General features: G+C 49.5%; 1 protein-coding gene across 1 annotated transcript; it reads right to left on the bottom strand.

Moving 5' to 3' along the window:
- Nucleotides 1-4,050: 4,050 nt before the first annotated feature.
- Nucleotides 4,051-15,246, bottom strand: MYBPHL (myosin binding protein H like). The gene is made up of 9 exons (XM_036015017.1): nt 14,277-15,246; nt 9,220-9,308; nt 8,504-8,699; nt 8,135-8,274; nt 7,832-7,991; nt 7,596-7,732; nt 6,398-6,584; nt 5,256-5,302; nt 4,051-4,138 (listed from the first exon to the last, which is right to left on the bottom strand). Exons 1-8 carry the CDS (start codon nt 14,419-14,421, stop codon nt 5,292-5,294), a joined length of 1,065 nt encoding a protein of 354 aa, XP_035870910.1. The 5' UTR covers nt 14,422-15,246; the 3' UTR covers nt 4,051-4,138; nt 5,256-5,291.
- Between the last annotated feature and the right edge of the window lie 1,451 nt (nt 15,247-16,697).

Consider the following 16,697-nt stretch of genomic DNA (forward strand, 5'->3'; position numbering starts at 1 on the left):
TCTCAGGCCCCGCCCACTCCGACCACAGGCGCGCCGTGATTGGCGGGTTCCTGCATCCTCAGCCCTGGGGGGGCGGGGCTGCGGCGGGCAGCTGGCCGGAAGTCTGAACCTGGAGCCGGTGTGGAAAGCTGTTCCAGGAAAGACTGCATCCGGGGCGCAGGAGCGGAGAGGTCGTGAGCGCGCGTGCCCGCGCTCGGGAGGCCTCCGCGGGCCAGCGAGTGTGGGTTTCGCTCCCTGTCATTTTTTTTTTCTCCACCTCCTCCTCGTCCTGCTGGGAGGAGCGGGGGTTGTGTCCCCCGGGAGCCGCGTGGTCCCCTAACACCCCTTGCGGCCGTCGGCCCTGAAACTGACGCTCCGCCTGAGGAAATTCGTTTCCTGGCGCTCACGCCGCCGGCGAGTGCCGCGGTCGCCAGGTCTCAGTGGTGATCTTTCCAAGTGGCGGAGCGCCTAAGCATTGGTAATTTAGGTACGTCGAGGCTGTCTGAGAAGTACACCTCCCACGGCTTTTTAAGTTCAGAACCCGAGGCAGCCGCGGTGTAAGGAAAGCGACGGGCCCCACTGGCAGTCCCGAAGTAGTCCCGGGCCGTGCAGAAGCCCGGCGGCGGGCGTCCAGTCAGTAATAGTGTGATAATGTCGTGCGTGGTGCCAGGTGGGCACTAGACCGCACGAGTCGTGGAAACGTCCAACCAGCATGCTCTACACCGGAAACTGATACTGAATGCCCACTGGAATGGAAACACTGAAAAAGTGGTAGAAAAGAAAGAAAAAGGAAAGCAATGGGTTCTATAGACGGGGAAGAGCCGACTTCAGATCCAGCCCTGATTCCTTGGTTTACAGGGGATGCAGGCTTGAGTCTTTGTTTATGTTTGACCCCTCCATGATCCGTGAAGGGAAAATCCTGGCGGGCACAGTGATATGACTGAGCGTAATTATAAACACCGGGTTTTACACTGTGTGCCCCAGGGGCTTTGGAGGGAGTCCGTAGCTTACTACCTCTGAAGTCAAAGCTGTGTTTGTAAACCGTGGAAGCCTACTGCTTATCAGGGATTTTTCTCTCTGTTGTTTCCAAGTGTTGCCTGTGAATAGACGGGCCACTGGTCCGCAGAGCTTCTGAGAAATATCCTAAAAATGAAAAGATCCTGCCCTGACTGGTGTGGCTCAGTGGACTGAGCACTGGCCTGTGAACCAAAGGGTTGCCAGTTTGATTCCCAGTCAGGGCACACGCCTGGGTGGAGAGCCAAGTCCCCAGCAGGGGGCGTGCAAGAGGCAACCACACATTGATGTTTCCCTCTCCTTTCCTTCCTCGCTAAGAAAAAAATAAAATCTTTTTTTTTAAGTCCTAAAAATAGTGAAGAGCTTTCCTGTAAACAAAGAGCCTGAACCTTTAGTCTCCAGCATTTGTGACCATTATTTGGGCCATTTATAGGCTTTTTGTTTGTTTGTTTGTTTACTTGTTGGTTTTTAGTGGGGAGGTTGAGATGGTGAGGTTTGCTGGAGTGATATGCCGCTGTAATAAATGTCACAGGGAATCAAGGGGCCTTGGACTTTAGTGGAGTGACAAGGGAAAGGGCGGGGAGGCCCCAAACTTGCAAACGTATGTGAGGAAGACCTGAGAGGGCAGGAGCGCCTCTTTTCCCCCAGGCTTGCTGGGGAAAGTGGAGTTTTAGTTGCTTGTGGGATTCAGGTTTGAAGGAGGTGGCAAGGCCAGAGCCCGTTGCTTCTCTTCCCCCCACCCCGCCTCCAGCGGGCAGTGGCAAAGGGGAGATCTGGGGGGAAGAAGCTGTCAAATAACTGTGTTCTTTCTTCCCCCAGGAGCAGCCTGCGAGGGGAAACCTGCATTCACATCTTCACCCACCTTCAGGTAAGCGGGGGAAGCCGTTTTGGCAGACGGGTTTCTCCTCAAGAAGCTCATCTCCAACGTTCTATCACCTCATTATGATTTTGAAGGCTGTTGCAGTACCAGAAACAAAGCAATGGAGCTGCCTTCTTTTCCAGATGACAACAGAGTCAGAAGATGCAGATTTTAGGCACAAGAATTCTTTGCTCGGCATAACGCCACTGATCTGGGAAATATCTTGGTCCCCCTCAGCTCAACCCCAAATGATACATGTGTATGGATAGGTGTTTAAGATTTTGGATAAATGGTAAGTAAGTGAATAAGTGAAGGAATCACACCTCCTCCCAGGCACATGGTAGGCCTTCGTTCCAAAGGTACTCCACAGCATCAAATGCATGAAAGAGGAAATGAAGGGTTCTAGTGCAGTTCTCCTTGAACGCTGAAAGAGTAACTGTGACTCGGGGTCTTGTGCAGTGTGAAGATTTATGCCTTCACCACGAAGGTCAAGAATGTGTGAACTTTAAGGGGTGGCCCTTGTGTACTTCAACAGACAGCAGAGGCAGGGGGCTGTGGGCTGAGGCCAGAGGTCTGACTGATCCTTAGGGCATCATAGCTGGGGTATTTACTCCTTCCTGACGGCCATTGTGTACACGACTGGCTGGCTCCGGACTCTGCCCCACCCCCAGCGTTCTCAGCAGGGGTTAAGTGCATTAGACCCTACAAATGATTTATGTGACTATTTTCTCAATGTTCCCAAGGATCGTGCATAACTAGTCATATTCTGGATGCAAAGAAAGAAGTTAATGTATATATAATGGATGCCTTGGGGCATTAGCACTCAATTCTCATAGAACTCCAGTTGAGAAAGGCTGGAATGGATTCTTTGCGTCAACTTAAAATAGACCATTGGTCTGAACAGAAAAGCCTTTCACACTCTTCTCAGCCAAAACACATCCCCTTCCTCCTCAAAACTTTGCCCAGTAGTTACTGGATCCTGGAACTCTTTTCTTTCTTAAGCCATACCTACTGCAGTGGAGGTCACTGAGTGAGAGAGATGAGAGGAGACAGGGAAGGCTTGGGGTCAAGCAGACCTGGTTCAAATGCTAGCTCTGTTAACTCGCTGCTGCATGTGCATGGCAGTTTATGAGCTTCAGTTTACCTGTTTGTAAAATGAATGTTCACAGAGACGAAGCTCTTAGTTCAACGACTGCTGCATAGAAGGCTGTTTTAGTTATATACAGGGTGGGGCAAAAGTAGATTTATAGTTGTTTGTATAGAAAATAATACTGTAATCAATAAATAATACAAGAATAAACTGTTTCACATACTGGGACGGACTACAGGTAAAGAGTCCCACGTGACTGCATGTGTCTAGAGCCTTGGTCCTGTCTGTCAGCTAGGCTGCCTGGTTGTCCTGTATGTGGCCTCTCACAATTTAGTTAATCTATCCTGAGATTCTTTGCGTGGGAGCCATCTTGTAAAAACAACAGAAACTAGTAGACTTCTTCAAGTCTAGAACTGTCCCAGCATCACCTCTGCTACATTCTTTTGATCAAAGCAGTTCGCATAGTGAGCCCAGATTCATGGGTAGGAGAAACAGGTACCAACCTTTGATAGGAAGATCATGCCCATCCTAGGATGGAAAGAATCGTTGCCATTCAATATCTTTTGCAGATTGCATCACAGAATGCCTTTACTATTTATTATTTGTTATAAGAAGTAAATATATATTTACTATATATTATTTGTTGTTACATGAATAAAAACAAATGTAAGCAAGGACACCTCACCTTAATTCTTTCCCTAGGGCTTAATAAGAACATGCTGCAATTTCTTTAGTGGCTCCAAACTCGCAAGTCTTAGCGCTCTGTCTCTGATCAGCGATGTATGTGTTTGTGTGTCCCTCTGTCTGTGACCCTGTGATGGATGTGCATCCTATGGTTACCCAGCTTGTGCTGGAAAGCCCAGAGAGGAAGAGGCAAGCTAGCTTCAGGATCTCTTTCAGCCCCTGGTACTGCACAGAGTTCAGCTCAGTTCTGTCGTGAACTGTCTAGGGACAAGGACAGGATTAGAAAGCTCTTTGGGGGAGAAAGTGGATACGGGAAGAGAGAGAGGACTCTGAAGGTTCTGAGATTCTGTACAGTCTGGCTAAAGATTCCAGCTTTCCAAATGGTTTTCCAAGATGGAAAGGCACAAACAGATGGATACTTATAACCAAGGAGCCACACATTTATTTAGATCGGTCCAAACCAGATGCTGTGCTGGAGCTCCTTAAGAACACAATCTCACCAGTCAGGTTTCCTGGAGGACAGAAAAGGGATAGTTTGTTATGGCCTTAACAGCCAACAGCCAGAGCATGTCCAGGGTGCCGAGGCAACCCCGTGCTATGCATTCCCTGCTTATCCTGCTTCATTGCCGCGCACTGGCTGGGAACGAGGTGAAAGGACAGCTAACACAAGGAAGGCTAGCACTGCCCCAGCATGACACCGATAGAGACAGGAGACTGAGGGGTGGCCAGAGAACTGTCTCTGTGAGCCAGCTGGTGGAGGGTGCGCTCCTGAGAAGTCTGTACTTTCGGTGCATCCCTTGGGGGTTTCATTTGCTATCCATCAATGATGGGCTTAAATAAATGGCTTCTGAGTTTGGATTCATTCACAATTTTTATCAGAAGCTGCAAGTCAGAGGAGATATTGGGAACCTGTTCTCTAATTGTCTCATGAGTTTCTTTTTCACCTCACTTGTCAGTTTGACACACATTTCTCCTGCCAATGATTTACAATCCTAAGGCACTGTCCAATCCTAAACAATGACCTGACTTGCCCTTTGCCAGTAATGTGCTGCTTGGAACCACATACCCGCATGTTCGATTATTATTGACATGTCATAATGACATGTAGGGGAAGGGATCCATAAACTTCAAAGTGAAAAAGAGGCAATGAATCTGTTTCTCACCATGCTTATAATGCTGAGGTAGAAACACTCAATTGACAAGAGCATCTTCCGCTCTCCTTTTCCATGCTGCCACCACATGGTGGTGGTGACCCTCGTCTGGCCTCCACTCCTGACTATTCCTTTGACATCTTTTCTTACAGCATCCAACCACCTCCCTCCCACAGAACCCCCGACAGTTAGGCAGGTGCCATCACTCTTCTTCAGAGATCATACATTTCTACCATGAACTTGAGAGTATAGATAGAGGATGTGACAAAAGTAGACTTCATCCATGTAAATTTCCTCCACAGGGATGACAGTATTAGCTTACCCCAAAATAAATTAATTAATTAAACTAAAATTTAAAAAATAAAATAAAGTTGTCATCAAGGAGTGCAGGGTTGAAAGGCTCAGGAATACACATCTAAGTCCTAACAACGCTATCCATAAACATGAAATATTTGGACACCCTGTTTCTCTTTCTTACCTTCCTCAAGGGTTGCCCGTGTCCTCTTCGGGGGCCTCAAAGAGGAGCTGCAAGAATTCAGACATTTGTAAATGTTAATATCTCGGAAATCTCTGGAAAACCTTCTTTTGGTGCCCTGGGAAGGGATATGCTTCTCTGGTTTTGGGGGAGTCCATAGCGCTAATGAGGAGTCTTTGCATAGGGAAGGACCAGACATGTGAGTGCCCACTCTGTGCTGACTCATTTGACACACAGTTAAGAGCACCTGCTGTGTTTCAGAAACTGGGCTCAGTGCTGGGGGGACACAGGCGAATAAAACTGTCCCTGCCTTCACAGTGCTCATAGTTTAATGGGGAAAGAGATCAGCATTTTGATTATTATAAAAACAATGTGTTGAGTGTAGTTGTAGAGATCTGAATAAGGTGACAATAATGGATAAATAAACTTTAAAAGAGGTGGAGAGATGTGCAATATTTTCTATTACTAAACCAGAGGGGACAGTCCTTTGGTTTGTTTAAAAGCCCATTAAACAACCACAGCTTTCCTGGACTGAGTCAGAAGATTGTATTGGTTTAAAAAAAAAAAAAAAAGCAACCTGGCCCTGGCTGGTGTGGCTCAGTGTATTGAGCACCGACCTGCAAACCAAAGGGTTGCCTGTTCGATTCCCAGTCAAGGCACATGCCTGGGGTGCGGGCCAGGTCCCCAGTGTGGGGTGTGCAAGAGGCAACCACACATTGATGTTTCACTCCCTCTCACCCTTTCTCCCTCCCTTGCCCTCTTTAAAAATAAGTAAATAAATAAATCTTTTTAAAATAGCGATCCAGGTAAGGACAAGGATACTTGGGCTCTTTCCATGTGGATATAGTGTCAGCTCCTCAATTAACCAACACTGGAAATCTTGGGTAATCCATTCACCTCCCTGTATATCAGGTTTCTCTTTGCAAACTGGAAACAGCAACTCTTCTTATATTGTAGAATTATGATGGAGAGAAATGAGATAGTGGATAATAAAAATGGCTCCTTGAATGCATCCTAGTGTTGACAGTGATGAAAGGGCCTGAAGGGAGAAGCAAACTAAGCCCTTTCCATCTAGGCTTTGTCTTTGCCCCAGCTTTTCCACCTGTGCAGACAGGAGATGCCTGCACCGTGAGTTCTGCCCTTACCTATCACATCCACACGGCAGTCCACGGATGCCTCCCCCAGGGGGTTAACTGCCTTGCAGGTGTAGATGCCCCCATCAAAGGGGCCAGGCTTGCGGATTTCCAGTGAGCAGATCCCCAGTTGAGTGAGGGCTCTGTACTTGGGGTTGCCTTGGATATCCATCTTATTCTTCAGCCAGGTAATCTTTGGCTGGAAAATAAATATGAGGGTATGGCAAGGGGTGGTAAGAATCAGTTGTTCTTTCTGTGCTTAGTCTCCGGGACACTTTGCCTACAAGGCTTGGGAATACACTGGCCAGAGGAGCAGGAGGAGTAAGGTGCTTTAGAAACAGATGGTACACGGATCTAGAAGAGATGCCCGCCTTCTGGATAGCTCCCTGTCCCTTATATTTGGGAAGGGGTTCCCCCACCAGTACCCGCAGCCTCCATGCTCCTTCTCTTGGTCGAAAAGAGCATCTGAAACCTTGCCATGTTTGTCAGGTGCTCCTGACTAGAAGAAAGGGCTAACTTCTGCTCTGTCTTGCTCACACAGTGCTTTGATGGGTTGGGAGCACTGGCAGTCAGATTTGTCTCTTTCTTTTTTGGGTGTATATTATTGAATCACTCATCTTCTATTCCTACTGTTGGCTTGGGATTTACTCCTATCCCCTCTGGTTAGAAAGTAATTTTTAGAGTGTACTTACTGATATTCCCTTTCTGAGGTGTTATTGCCACATAGTCTGGCCCAGGACTAACACACAAAAGGTACTTTGCAAAGGCTTTTACCATGTGTGGAGTGAACTGGTTGTAAATAGACAGAGAGCCTTGCTCAGAGTTGTGGCCACAGGCTCAACTTCGGGCAGCTCATGTGTGCAAAGCCCCGATCAGATGAGACGTAGTGGGTGAGTAAGGTGAAACCAACAGGACTCCATCACCCCTGCTAGCGAGACAACTTTGAAGCTCATGGCCAATTGCTAGCGGGTCAGAGAGCGATATCTTTATACATTAGGAACAAACGCAAAAAGGAATACTGGGAACATTATCCATATCTGCCTGCCTTGGACTCCAAGTGCCCTGGCTGTTCCTACATAACCAGCTGTGGAAGAGGCAGGTGATGATGAAGGGAACAAACGTTTTGGTTAGAAAGCTCTTTGACATAGCTAAGGTTAGAGCAAGATCAGGAAGCAGTGCAGCACAGCCACCCAGAGAACTCCCCGCTCACCTTGGGACAGGCCCGGACACAGCAGAAGAGCTGGGTGTCATAGCCGGTGACTGTAGTGCAGTTTGCCAGAGGCTGGGTGAACTTTGGGGCTTCAGAGAAATCTCGCTGGGCAAACCCCTTGGTCTTGTAAACAGTAGCTAAGGTGACCAAGAAGGGCTCTGATGTAGTGCCTGAGATCCCCATCCTCCTTCGATTCTTTATCCTTAACTTCCCAGCTCAGGGCCTCCATAACTTACCTGCTTTCTGGATGTGGGCAAGGTCGGCAGTGATGGGGGCTGTCTCACTGAGCCCACACTGGTTCTCGGCAAAGACTCGAAATGCATAGGAGTTGCCGACAATGAGGTTGGAGATGATGCAGTTGGTACGGTGATAACGCTCCCGCACTGTGAACCACAGCTTTGGGGTCCCAAGAAGATGCCATGCATGAGACACCTGTTTTGTGAACTCAGTCCACCTTAGCCCACCACATGGAGCTATCAGAGCCCCATTCCAGTTGGTGTTACACTTCCCTCTCTTCCTCCCTCCCAGCTGGGCCTCACCCCAGATTTTGTGTCAGCCTTCTGCACCGTGTATCCCAGGAGTGCCGTGTTGCCTGTGTCTTGGGGAGGTGTCCACTCCAGAGTAGCGCTGGAGCCCCAAACGTCCACCAACTTGACACTCTGAGGAGGGCCCGGCCTTTCTGAAAGGGCCAAGCGTGGCAGTGGGCATGGAATAAGTCGCATGCATGGAAGTCACTTCAGGAGTGCCCCTGTCCCTTCTCTGCTCAGTACCCCGCCCTTCACCACCTCTGTGCAGCATACTCGGTGTGGAGGAGTCGCCCTGGCTTCCCAGCTCTCTCTGTTGACTCCTCTGCAGCCTGGAGAGGGAGCCCCTGAGGACCACCCCAGCTCCTACTCCCCACACCCTACCGATAACCAAGATGTCAATGGTGGCAGTGGCCTCCAGGCCGCCCAACTGCACACTGAGCTTGTAGCATCCTGAGTCAGCACGTTGGGCTTCTCGGATAAAGAGGATGGAGTCCCGCTCCCCATTCCGGACGCTCACACGGTTGGCATCCAAGGCACAGCCGTTATGTGTCCAGGAGGCTTGAGGTTTGGGTTTGCCCTGAGAAATGGGGATAAAGCAGTAAGCAGCCTCAAGAAGCCTCTTGACCCTCCACCCCAGTTCCACATGGTAACTTGACTCTCAGCTGCAATGGCTTGAGTTAGAGATTGGTGGATTCTCCCAGGGGACTTCTGTCTTTCAGCAACAGCCTAAGGATCATGGGAAAGGGGGATGCTTTTGAGCCTCACACTCTCTGAGAGTTTAGGTCATGGACATGCAGGGCTGCTGGGACTAACAATAGCTGCCCAAAAGCCCAAGAACTCTCCCAGCTGAGAGCTCCCAGACCTCTCCTGGATGAAGGGCATGAATTAGCCTTACCTCATCACATGGGGCCCTTCCCAGCCCACCCTCAAGAGTGCAGGTGGAAAGGCTGTTTAGCCTTAGACTTCTGGTGACATGGCTTCCTCCATTCAAAGCCAGGACAACTGCCTCACTACTAACAGGGCTCTTAGTATCTGTTCCCAAACCAAACCCTATCCTGGTCCCAGCCTTGGACCTAATGTGGGGCTGGTATGGTCACCTGGAATGGAACTAGTAGGTTCACAGTGTCTCCAACCTTCCGGATGTAGGTCTGCCTCAGGGCCCGAGGTAGCCAGATCTTAGGGAGCTCTGAGTGATGGAAAGGGAGAGAATGGGTGGTGAGCCTCCTGTGGTGGGAGGAGTGGTGCTCAGAGGGAGTGGGTGCTGCATTCAGCGGTGCTTCATGGCAAGCGTCCCAGGCATTGCTCAGCAAATTCAGTTCTCTTGTAGGGAATGGGAAGATTGCTCCTGTCATTTGTAGGGATGAAGGATCCAGAGAGTGTTCAAGTTTTGGCAGTAAGAGCACTGGAGTGTGAGCCTGATGCTTCTTTTAATTTATAATGTTCAACTGCTGATTTTCCATCCACTAAGATTTCTTTTTCTGTTTGTGCACAGCCCAGTCCAATCTGTGTGGTTTGTCTTTCTGCCCGTTTGCTACATTTATCTTCAACAATACTCCTTTTGTCAAGGTCACTTTCAATGTTAATCCTAACCTCCAAGTGTCAGCCCCGCCCCTTCCCTTCCACAGGCAAAGTCAACAACCTGGGCATACTAGGACAGCACTGACATCATTGCAGAGGTCGCTGACCTCTGGGTCCCTTTCTCTGCTTGGCCGCCCTGCTCAGCGCCTGCATAGTGTTCTTCTATTTTGTGGAGGATCACTTTGTATGAGCAGAATCTGGGAAAGATTGGGCCCACTGCTTACTTCCACTTTCTTCCAGGCCTGCTCCAGTGAGAAGAGAGATTAGATTATGTTTATTGGCTCCCAGGATCAAGACTGGAGATGCTCAGGAAGTTGCTGAGTGTGAGGTTTGGAGGATGACCAGGTATAATGTTCCTCCTTGGCCTGAGGCTGCCTTGGCCAAGAAAGTTCAGACCTCCCACCTGGGTTCCCTTGGAGGCCTGGCTAAAACCGACACCATTTTCCAGCCTCCTCGGGCCTCCTGGCTTCTCCTTTCTCAGGGAGATACAGTCTCCCGCTGCTCTTGTCCTCAGTGGAGTGTGACAGTGCCTCAGTTCGCGCCAACTCCCCAGCTCCCCCTAACAGCTCATTCCTACCAGCTGGAAAAGCTCCACCCCAGTGTACTTCCGTGTCAAGCAGCACAACTGCTTGGTACTGGATTCCAAACGTTTTGATAAAATCCTTTTCCCAGTAAATACATTCCTGAGCATTCACCCCAACGTATGTTTACTTATAAATTGAACTGTTTAAATATGTACAATGCGTAAATATTACATGCAGAATGCAAACTTTTGAATGGTGAAATTTAAAATAAAATAGAGGTCCTGCTTTGTTCTTTCTATGCCTCAATTTGTAACCATCGTTTACAGACCCAGAACTTCACGCCCATAGTCCTCTCCCCGCCCCATTACCATCTCGAGACCACTTGGTCTTTGTAAACGGACACCAACACAAATATTCAGCGCACGCTGTCCATTTTATTTGTCTAGTTTCCTTTTCTGCTGTGTGCCTTCTGTTTTCACCTGGGTTGTGCTATCTTAGACTGCACCTCCCCTTGCCCCAACAGAAGCAGGAGCAAAGGGATACGGGACCTCGAGTGCTCTGAGTGCCCATTCTGCCTGTGCTGCCCCGGGCCTGCCAGCCTCAGTGGGAACGCAACAGCCACAGAGCCCAGGCAACTGAATGGCCCTGCTCTGCTTGCCCTCTGTTTGACTTTGATGGTTTGGGAGGGGGCCGGGCATGAAGAACAGAAGAAGTGTTTGTATGATGTGTTCCTCTCTTGGGGCCATCTTGGCAAGCCACCAAGGAGTTGAGAACGGGCGGATATGACTTAAGGATTTTCTGAAAAAAGAGGGTGGCAGTTGAAAAGGAGGGTCAAAACCTCATCTTGTTGGGCTTGGTTCCCCACTGTTGGTTGAGGAAATCACCACTCACACGTGCTGGAGAGCGGGCTGGGGAGAAGCCAGCTCTGCTGCGCCTTGCTCTGCCTACAGAATATCCGTTATGAAGGGCCTTGACGAGCACCCAGCACAAGGATCAGCCCTGCAGGCAGAGGCTCACAGAGAAACAGATTTGCTGAGGGCGTCATGGCTGTTTGGAAAGTTGTGCTAGCACCAGCACTCCTGCCTCCCCGTCTAGGGGTGCGTGTCTGGGGGACACATTCTGTGAGCGTGGGGGATCTGCCTGCTCACTTGTCCTCCAGTGTCCTCCTGGGACTGGGCGCCACAGGCCGGGCTCTGACTGTGATCTAGCCCCTGGAGGGAGGTGGCAAAGAAAGGGCACCCTCGAGACTTGAAAAGGCTGGGGAGAGGAAAGGAGCCCAGGCTGCCATGCCAGGAAGATGTGCCAACTGAGCCCTGCCCCGCTTAGACTTCAGGAAGGGAACAGCTTCTATAGATTGGTGTGCGTTCGCACAGATATTTGTTCCCACTCGGCGTTTCTTTTGTTTCTTAGAAAAATGCCGTGGAAAATGTTAGCATAGTTTCACTTGAACTACAGAGAAAAATTAAAGAAGTAGGTTTATGTGACACATAAGCTAAGATGGGGGAGTTAGGAGGAGGATGAGCAGAATGGCCCTGAGATCCAGAGGGGATCCCAACAGGGCAGAGCGAGAAGACAGGCTGGCAGCTGGGGTGGTCTCCTCCTCCTCCGAGGTCTGCTGTGCCAGTTCTCTGCTTATAAGGGGGATTCCCTGACACAATGATGAATGACACGGGACAAACTTAAGTTACTAGAATGTTCCAACTTAGGATTAGTAGGCGAGGATATGACTTTCAGCAGGCCCCCAGGCCCTGGTGGGAGGGCAGAGGACAGGTCTGAGGCTAAAGCAGCTGACAAAGTGTGGGAGGTAGCAGAAGAGTGTTTGACAGCTCCAGGTGCCTGGGCAGCAGCAAGCCCTTCCCAGCGTAACCCAGGTCTTGTCTGCCCAGCAAACAAGAGCAATCTGAGCCCCTGCTGAGAATGTTAATAGGAGGGCTCACTGGAGGCATCTTTTTTTACACCTCCATAGTCCAGCGAGGTGTTAATTGTACTGACCTTGGGGAAGCATGGCCAGGAGGATATGAACCAAAGACTAGAGCCCAAAAGCAGAACCTAGGATTTCTAAGACCAGGTGTGAGACAGCTACAGTTTGGTTTTCTCCCTTCGCAGAGTCTCGGGGAAAAAGGCATTCTGAAAAGTCCTCTGAGAGTCCTTGGCTCTGAGCTGTGTCTGTCAGTGCTGTATTTTTTTCAGGATATTATCTGATTCTTTCTTAGAAATTAGTAGAGAAGACATCCTAAAGTCCAAAGGTCTTGCCTCATCTTCATTAGAAAATTCTTCCTAGTTCTAACCTAACTTCATTCTGTTCAAGTTTATGCCCATTTCCATACTCTTTGCTCATGGGAAGAATCGTTCATATCCTCTCACAATTTCCTTTCCCATGGTTAAAGAACTTTACCCAGCAGTTCCCTAAGGGTTGTGTAGGTCCAATTGATGTTATTAATTATGGCCTGGAGAGTGAAGGAACAAGATGGACACATTTGAAGAATGAAGGGGGTGTGTGTGTGTGTGTAAGACTATTACTATAAGTGTGTGTGTGAGCGAATGGTTACCAGAAGTGGGCTAATACATGAGGTGAACTAGGGCTTTGAAACACAACCAGAGATTCCCAGGGATCCAAAACTACCACTATTTCTTAGAGAAACATTAGCAGGTGCTTAGGATATGGACTTGGAGTGTGATGGGAAAAGAGTGTGGTGACCTCAGGGGCACCTTGCGAGAAGGACAAGAGTGTCATCTCCTTGAAGACCATGAAACTAAGGTCAGAAAAAACAAAAGGACATAGACACAGATAGGCAACACTTCTCTGAGGAGACTCGTCACCCTCCCCTGCAGCAGTCTTCCCCTCCTGCTGGAGGCTTCGACCCTGGCTCACTGTCGCTCTCTCCAGCACTGCTCCTCAGGATTCCTGGCGATTTCAACAGCCATGCTTCCAATCCCCCCGGGCCATGCATCATGCCTGCCACTCCTCCAGGAATTCTGTGCTCCCCCCTTCACCCTCGCTCCCTGGTCCTTCTCTAGATCAGTAACTGCAACCCCTCTATAACCTGAATTTCAAGCATCTACTCTCTCGTCACCTCTGTGACCAAGATGGCTAATTGCCCACCCAAATTTTCATGATCTCTTCCATAGTATCATCATCTCTGAGAAGGCGCTGCCCCTTGCAACAGCAAGACTAGTAAGACTAGTTCTTGCCAGTGATGTGTGAGGAAAAATGATGAGAATCACCCCTGAGCCAAGGCTTTTAAGAAATGAATTCTCTCTTTCTCCTTCCACCTCTGGTCAGCTGAGCCAGGCGGACTGCCCAGATGAGTGCCCTGGGGGACTGCCCAGGGGGACTGCCCAGATGAGTGGCACAGAGCTGTGGACTACTGAGGCTTCTGCCAGGGGCAGCCGGGGATAGGAACCAGGGACTGGAAGGGACATGCACCACCTCCTAGCTTGCAAATGCCGCTTTGCTGAGAGGCTCACAGAGACCACCACAGAGAGGAGGCCAAATGCTTCTCCCAGGAGGGCTCTGCTTTCATGGAACTCAGGTTCAGAGAGACGAGGGTTTCCCATGGGAGACAGTGGTGGTGTTGGGGTGGGCCCTGGGCCCAAGGCTATGCCCAGGGAGAGACAGAGTGTCATGGACTGTTCGCTACTTAGCCTCCCAGTTGCTGTAAGCTTTCCATGCCCCTCTTCTAATCTAGAAGATGGCCACTGTCTCACCCCTCATTCCCTTTGTGACCGGCATCAGTATAGCAGGTCCTCCTAGTCCCTGTGACAGACATTTAAAGGTAAAATATATAAACATAATTTTTAGTCATCGTAAAGTGCCACAAATAACATTCACTGAATTCTCAGCTGAAAACCCAGCAAGGACCCTTGAGTTGCAAGTAAGAACCCACCAAGGAAAGGGGTGGGAGCTCCAGTCAATGCTCCTCCATCCTAAGGCCCGATCCTGTGAAGCCATGCAGCTCTGCACAAACCTAAGGAGGTGCTTTCAGGGTGTCGGGATAGCCCCCCAGCTCCCACCGCTTGGTCTCCCCACCCTCCCCAACCCGCACAGTCACCTTCTAGAGGGGCCAGGAGCTGGGGAATGGGGCTGCTGGCCCCCTGTCGAGGTGAAGTCTGGGGCTCTTCAGCATCCGTTGGGCTGGCTTCTTTCACCTTCAGCATGGATCCCAAGGCCACCTCCTGCACTGTGGCTGCCTCCATGCTGGGCCACCCAAGGCAGGGCTCCAGCAGCAGATTTTCACTGTTGTTGCTGAGGGAGGGGCTGAGCACCTGCTCTTCAGCCTCTCCAGGGGTCCCTGCCACAGGGTTCTCTAATTGGGCTGGCCTCTCCCTACCCAGCTACTCTCAGCAGAAGGGCTGAGGCAGGGGCTGGGGAAAGTGAGGGGATCAGACAGCAGCCCAGAATAGCCACAGGAGGAGGGCCGAGGTGGCCCTGTTATCTTGGCAGTGAGATGACACCCCTCACAGCACTAGGGAAGAGGAGTGAGCTTGAACTTCAAACAGCTCCTCCTGCTCCCCCACACACAGACCATCCAAATGGGACCTCTGATTCCTGGACTCCAGCTCATCCAACAGGGTGTTTAGGTCCAAAGAAAGGGGCTCTAAGGTTAGCTTATGGCACACCTTAAACTGCTCTTTCTCTTCTGCTCCCACATTCAATGACTTGTAAGGTCTCGTCTACTTGACCTTTAAAGGTGTGCCCCCATTCTCTCCACCTCCCCCTGGTGACAGTGGAAGGTAGAGTCTGCACTCGGGACCAGACTACCATGGCTCACGTTGGCCCTGTCACCAAACCAGCTGTGTGACTTGCAACACATCACAGTCTGTCTTAGGTCTGTTTCCTCATCTGAAAAAGAGATGATAATGACCGTAGAGTTGTTATGAGGATTAAAAGAGGTAATCTGTGTAAAATGCTTAGCAGAATGTAGCCGACTAAGTGCCTGATAAATGTAAGCTATTTTTAGGGCAGGCCACTGGCTCCTTTGAAAGCTCTGTCGCCTATGAGATGAAGTACAAATAAAGTGAGAGGCAGCAGTGGGGCGGGAGGAGAGCTAGGGGCATAAGGTCAGAGGAGTTGAGTGTGACTTTTGGCTACACTGCTCACTCATGAGCTAGGTGACCCTGAGCAAATCACTCCTCCGAACCTTAGGTCTTTGGTCTATGAAACAAGGGATAACTAGGCAATGGTTGAAAATGAGGATAAAATGATAAACATGTTGAAAAGTGGCCAACCCACAGTAGGTGTTGGTTACTAAAGGTCCTGTTGATTTCCAGGTTTACCAAACCATCATCCCACATGTGCTGTACGCTCCCTCCAAATTATCTCGTTTCCTATCATACTCATCTCCAGAAGCCAATGTCCCCTGTATATGTACCTTTATATTTCTATAGAGGCTTTATTTTTAGAGCAGATTTAGGTTCATGGCAAAGTTGAGGGGAAACTACTGAGCTCGCATGTACCCCTCCCCACCTGGTTCTTTTCTTATGGAAAAAAGTGAATGTGGTTGAATGAATAGGCTCCTTACTCACTTTCCCCTTTAGCCCTCAATTGCTGGGCAGAGTCAATAGGATATCAGTAGTTCTTTTTTGGGGTGTGGCACAGAAGCCCTCTTTGCAACTTGTAGAGTGGCTCAGGGCCAGGACAAACTGTAGACACACTTTGGGCCCAGGAACCTGTTTATCAGGAGCTAGGACAGACAAAGAGGGAGACTCTGGAACTTGACCTCCGGGACTCATTGGTGAGAGGCTGCACCTGTACCACGCCAGGACTAGTGTGAAAGCCTCCCTGACCTATTTCTCTGGCCTGACACAGCCAAGGTCCTTACGAGTACAGACAGTCCCTGCACCACAGGACTCCAAACACCCCTTATACCCAGGCTGTCGGTCTTAGCCCTTTGTTGCAGTGAAGGTGTACAAGAGTCAAATAAAAACCATAGACTCCTAGGGTCTGCCCATTAGAACAGCCTAATTTAATAGGTGTGGGTGAGAACTGGGAATCTGCATTTTCAAAGGCAACCTAGTGATTCTGGTGTAGGAAGTCTAAGAACACTATGTTAGATAAATTCCTGAAAAAAAACCATTGTAGATCCTCTCCTGGGGGAGGAACTCTTCCACCAGACAGCGGGCTCCTCAAGAACAAGGTCTTTGCCTTGTCATTTTCAGACCATGCTTCAAAGCAAGTATTCCACAGAAATGCACCCCAGAATGGCAGACTGAGGAGCGAGCTCAGCCTTAAAGGCTCCGGGGCATCAGCAGGAACCTCTCCTAAAAGAAATGTTTTGGAAGAGAGGAAAGCTGCAGCTCTCTGGAGGTCCTTAAATGAAGTGGATCAGGAAGGACTATGAGGAAGGGCAGCGAGAGAAATATAAGAGGGGCGAATGGGAATATACCAAAGTTAAACTTCAGTGTTGTTATTTGTCAAACCTGCTGTAAGGAACATATAATTCAGGAGAGTAATTGTGTGTTGCTGTGTCTAG

The sequence above is a fragment of the Phyllostomus discolor genome, chromosome 14 (assembly GCF_004126475.2).
Source record: "Phyllostomus discolor isolate MPI-MPIP mPhyDis1 chromosome 14, mPhyDis1.pri.v3, whole genome shotgun sequence".
Taxonomy (NCBI): Eukaryota; Metazoa; Chordata; class Mammalia; order Chiroptera; family Phyllostomidae; genus Phyllostomus; species Phyllostomus discolor.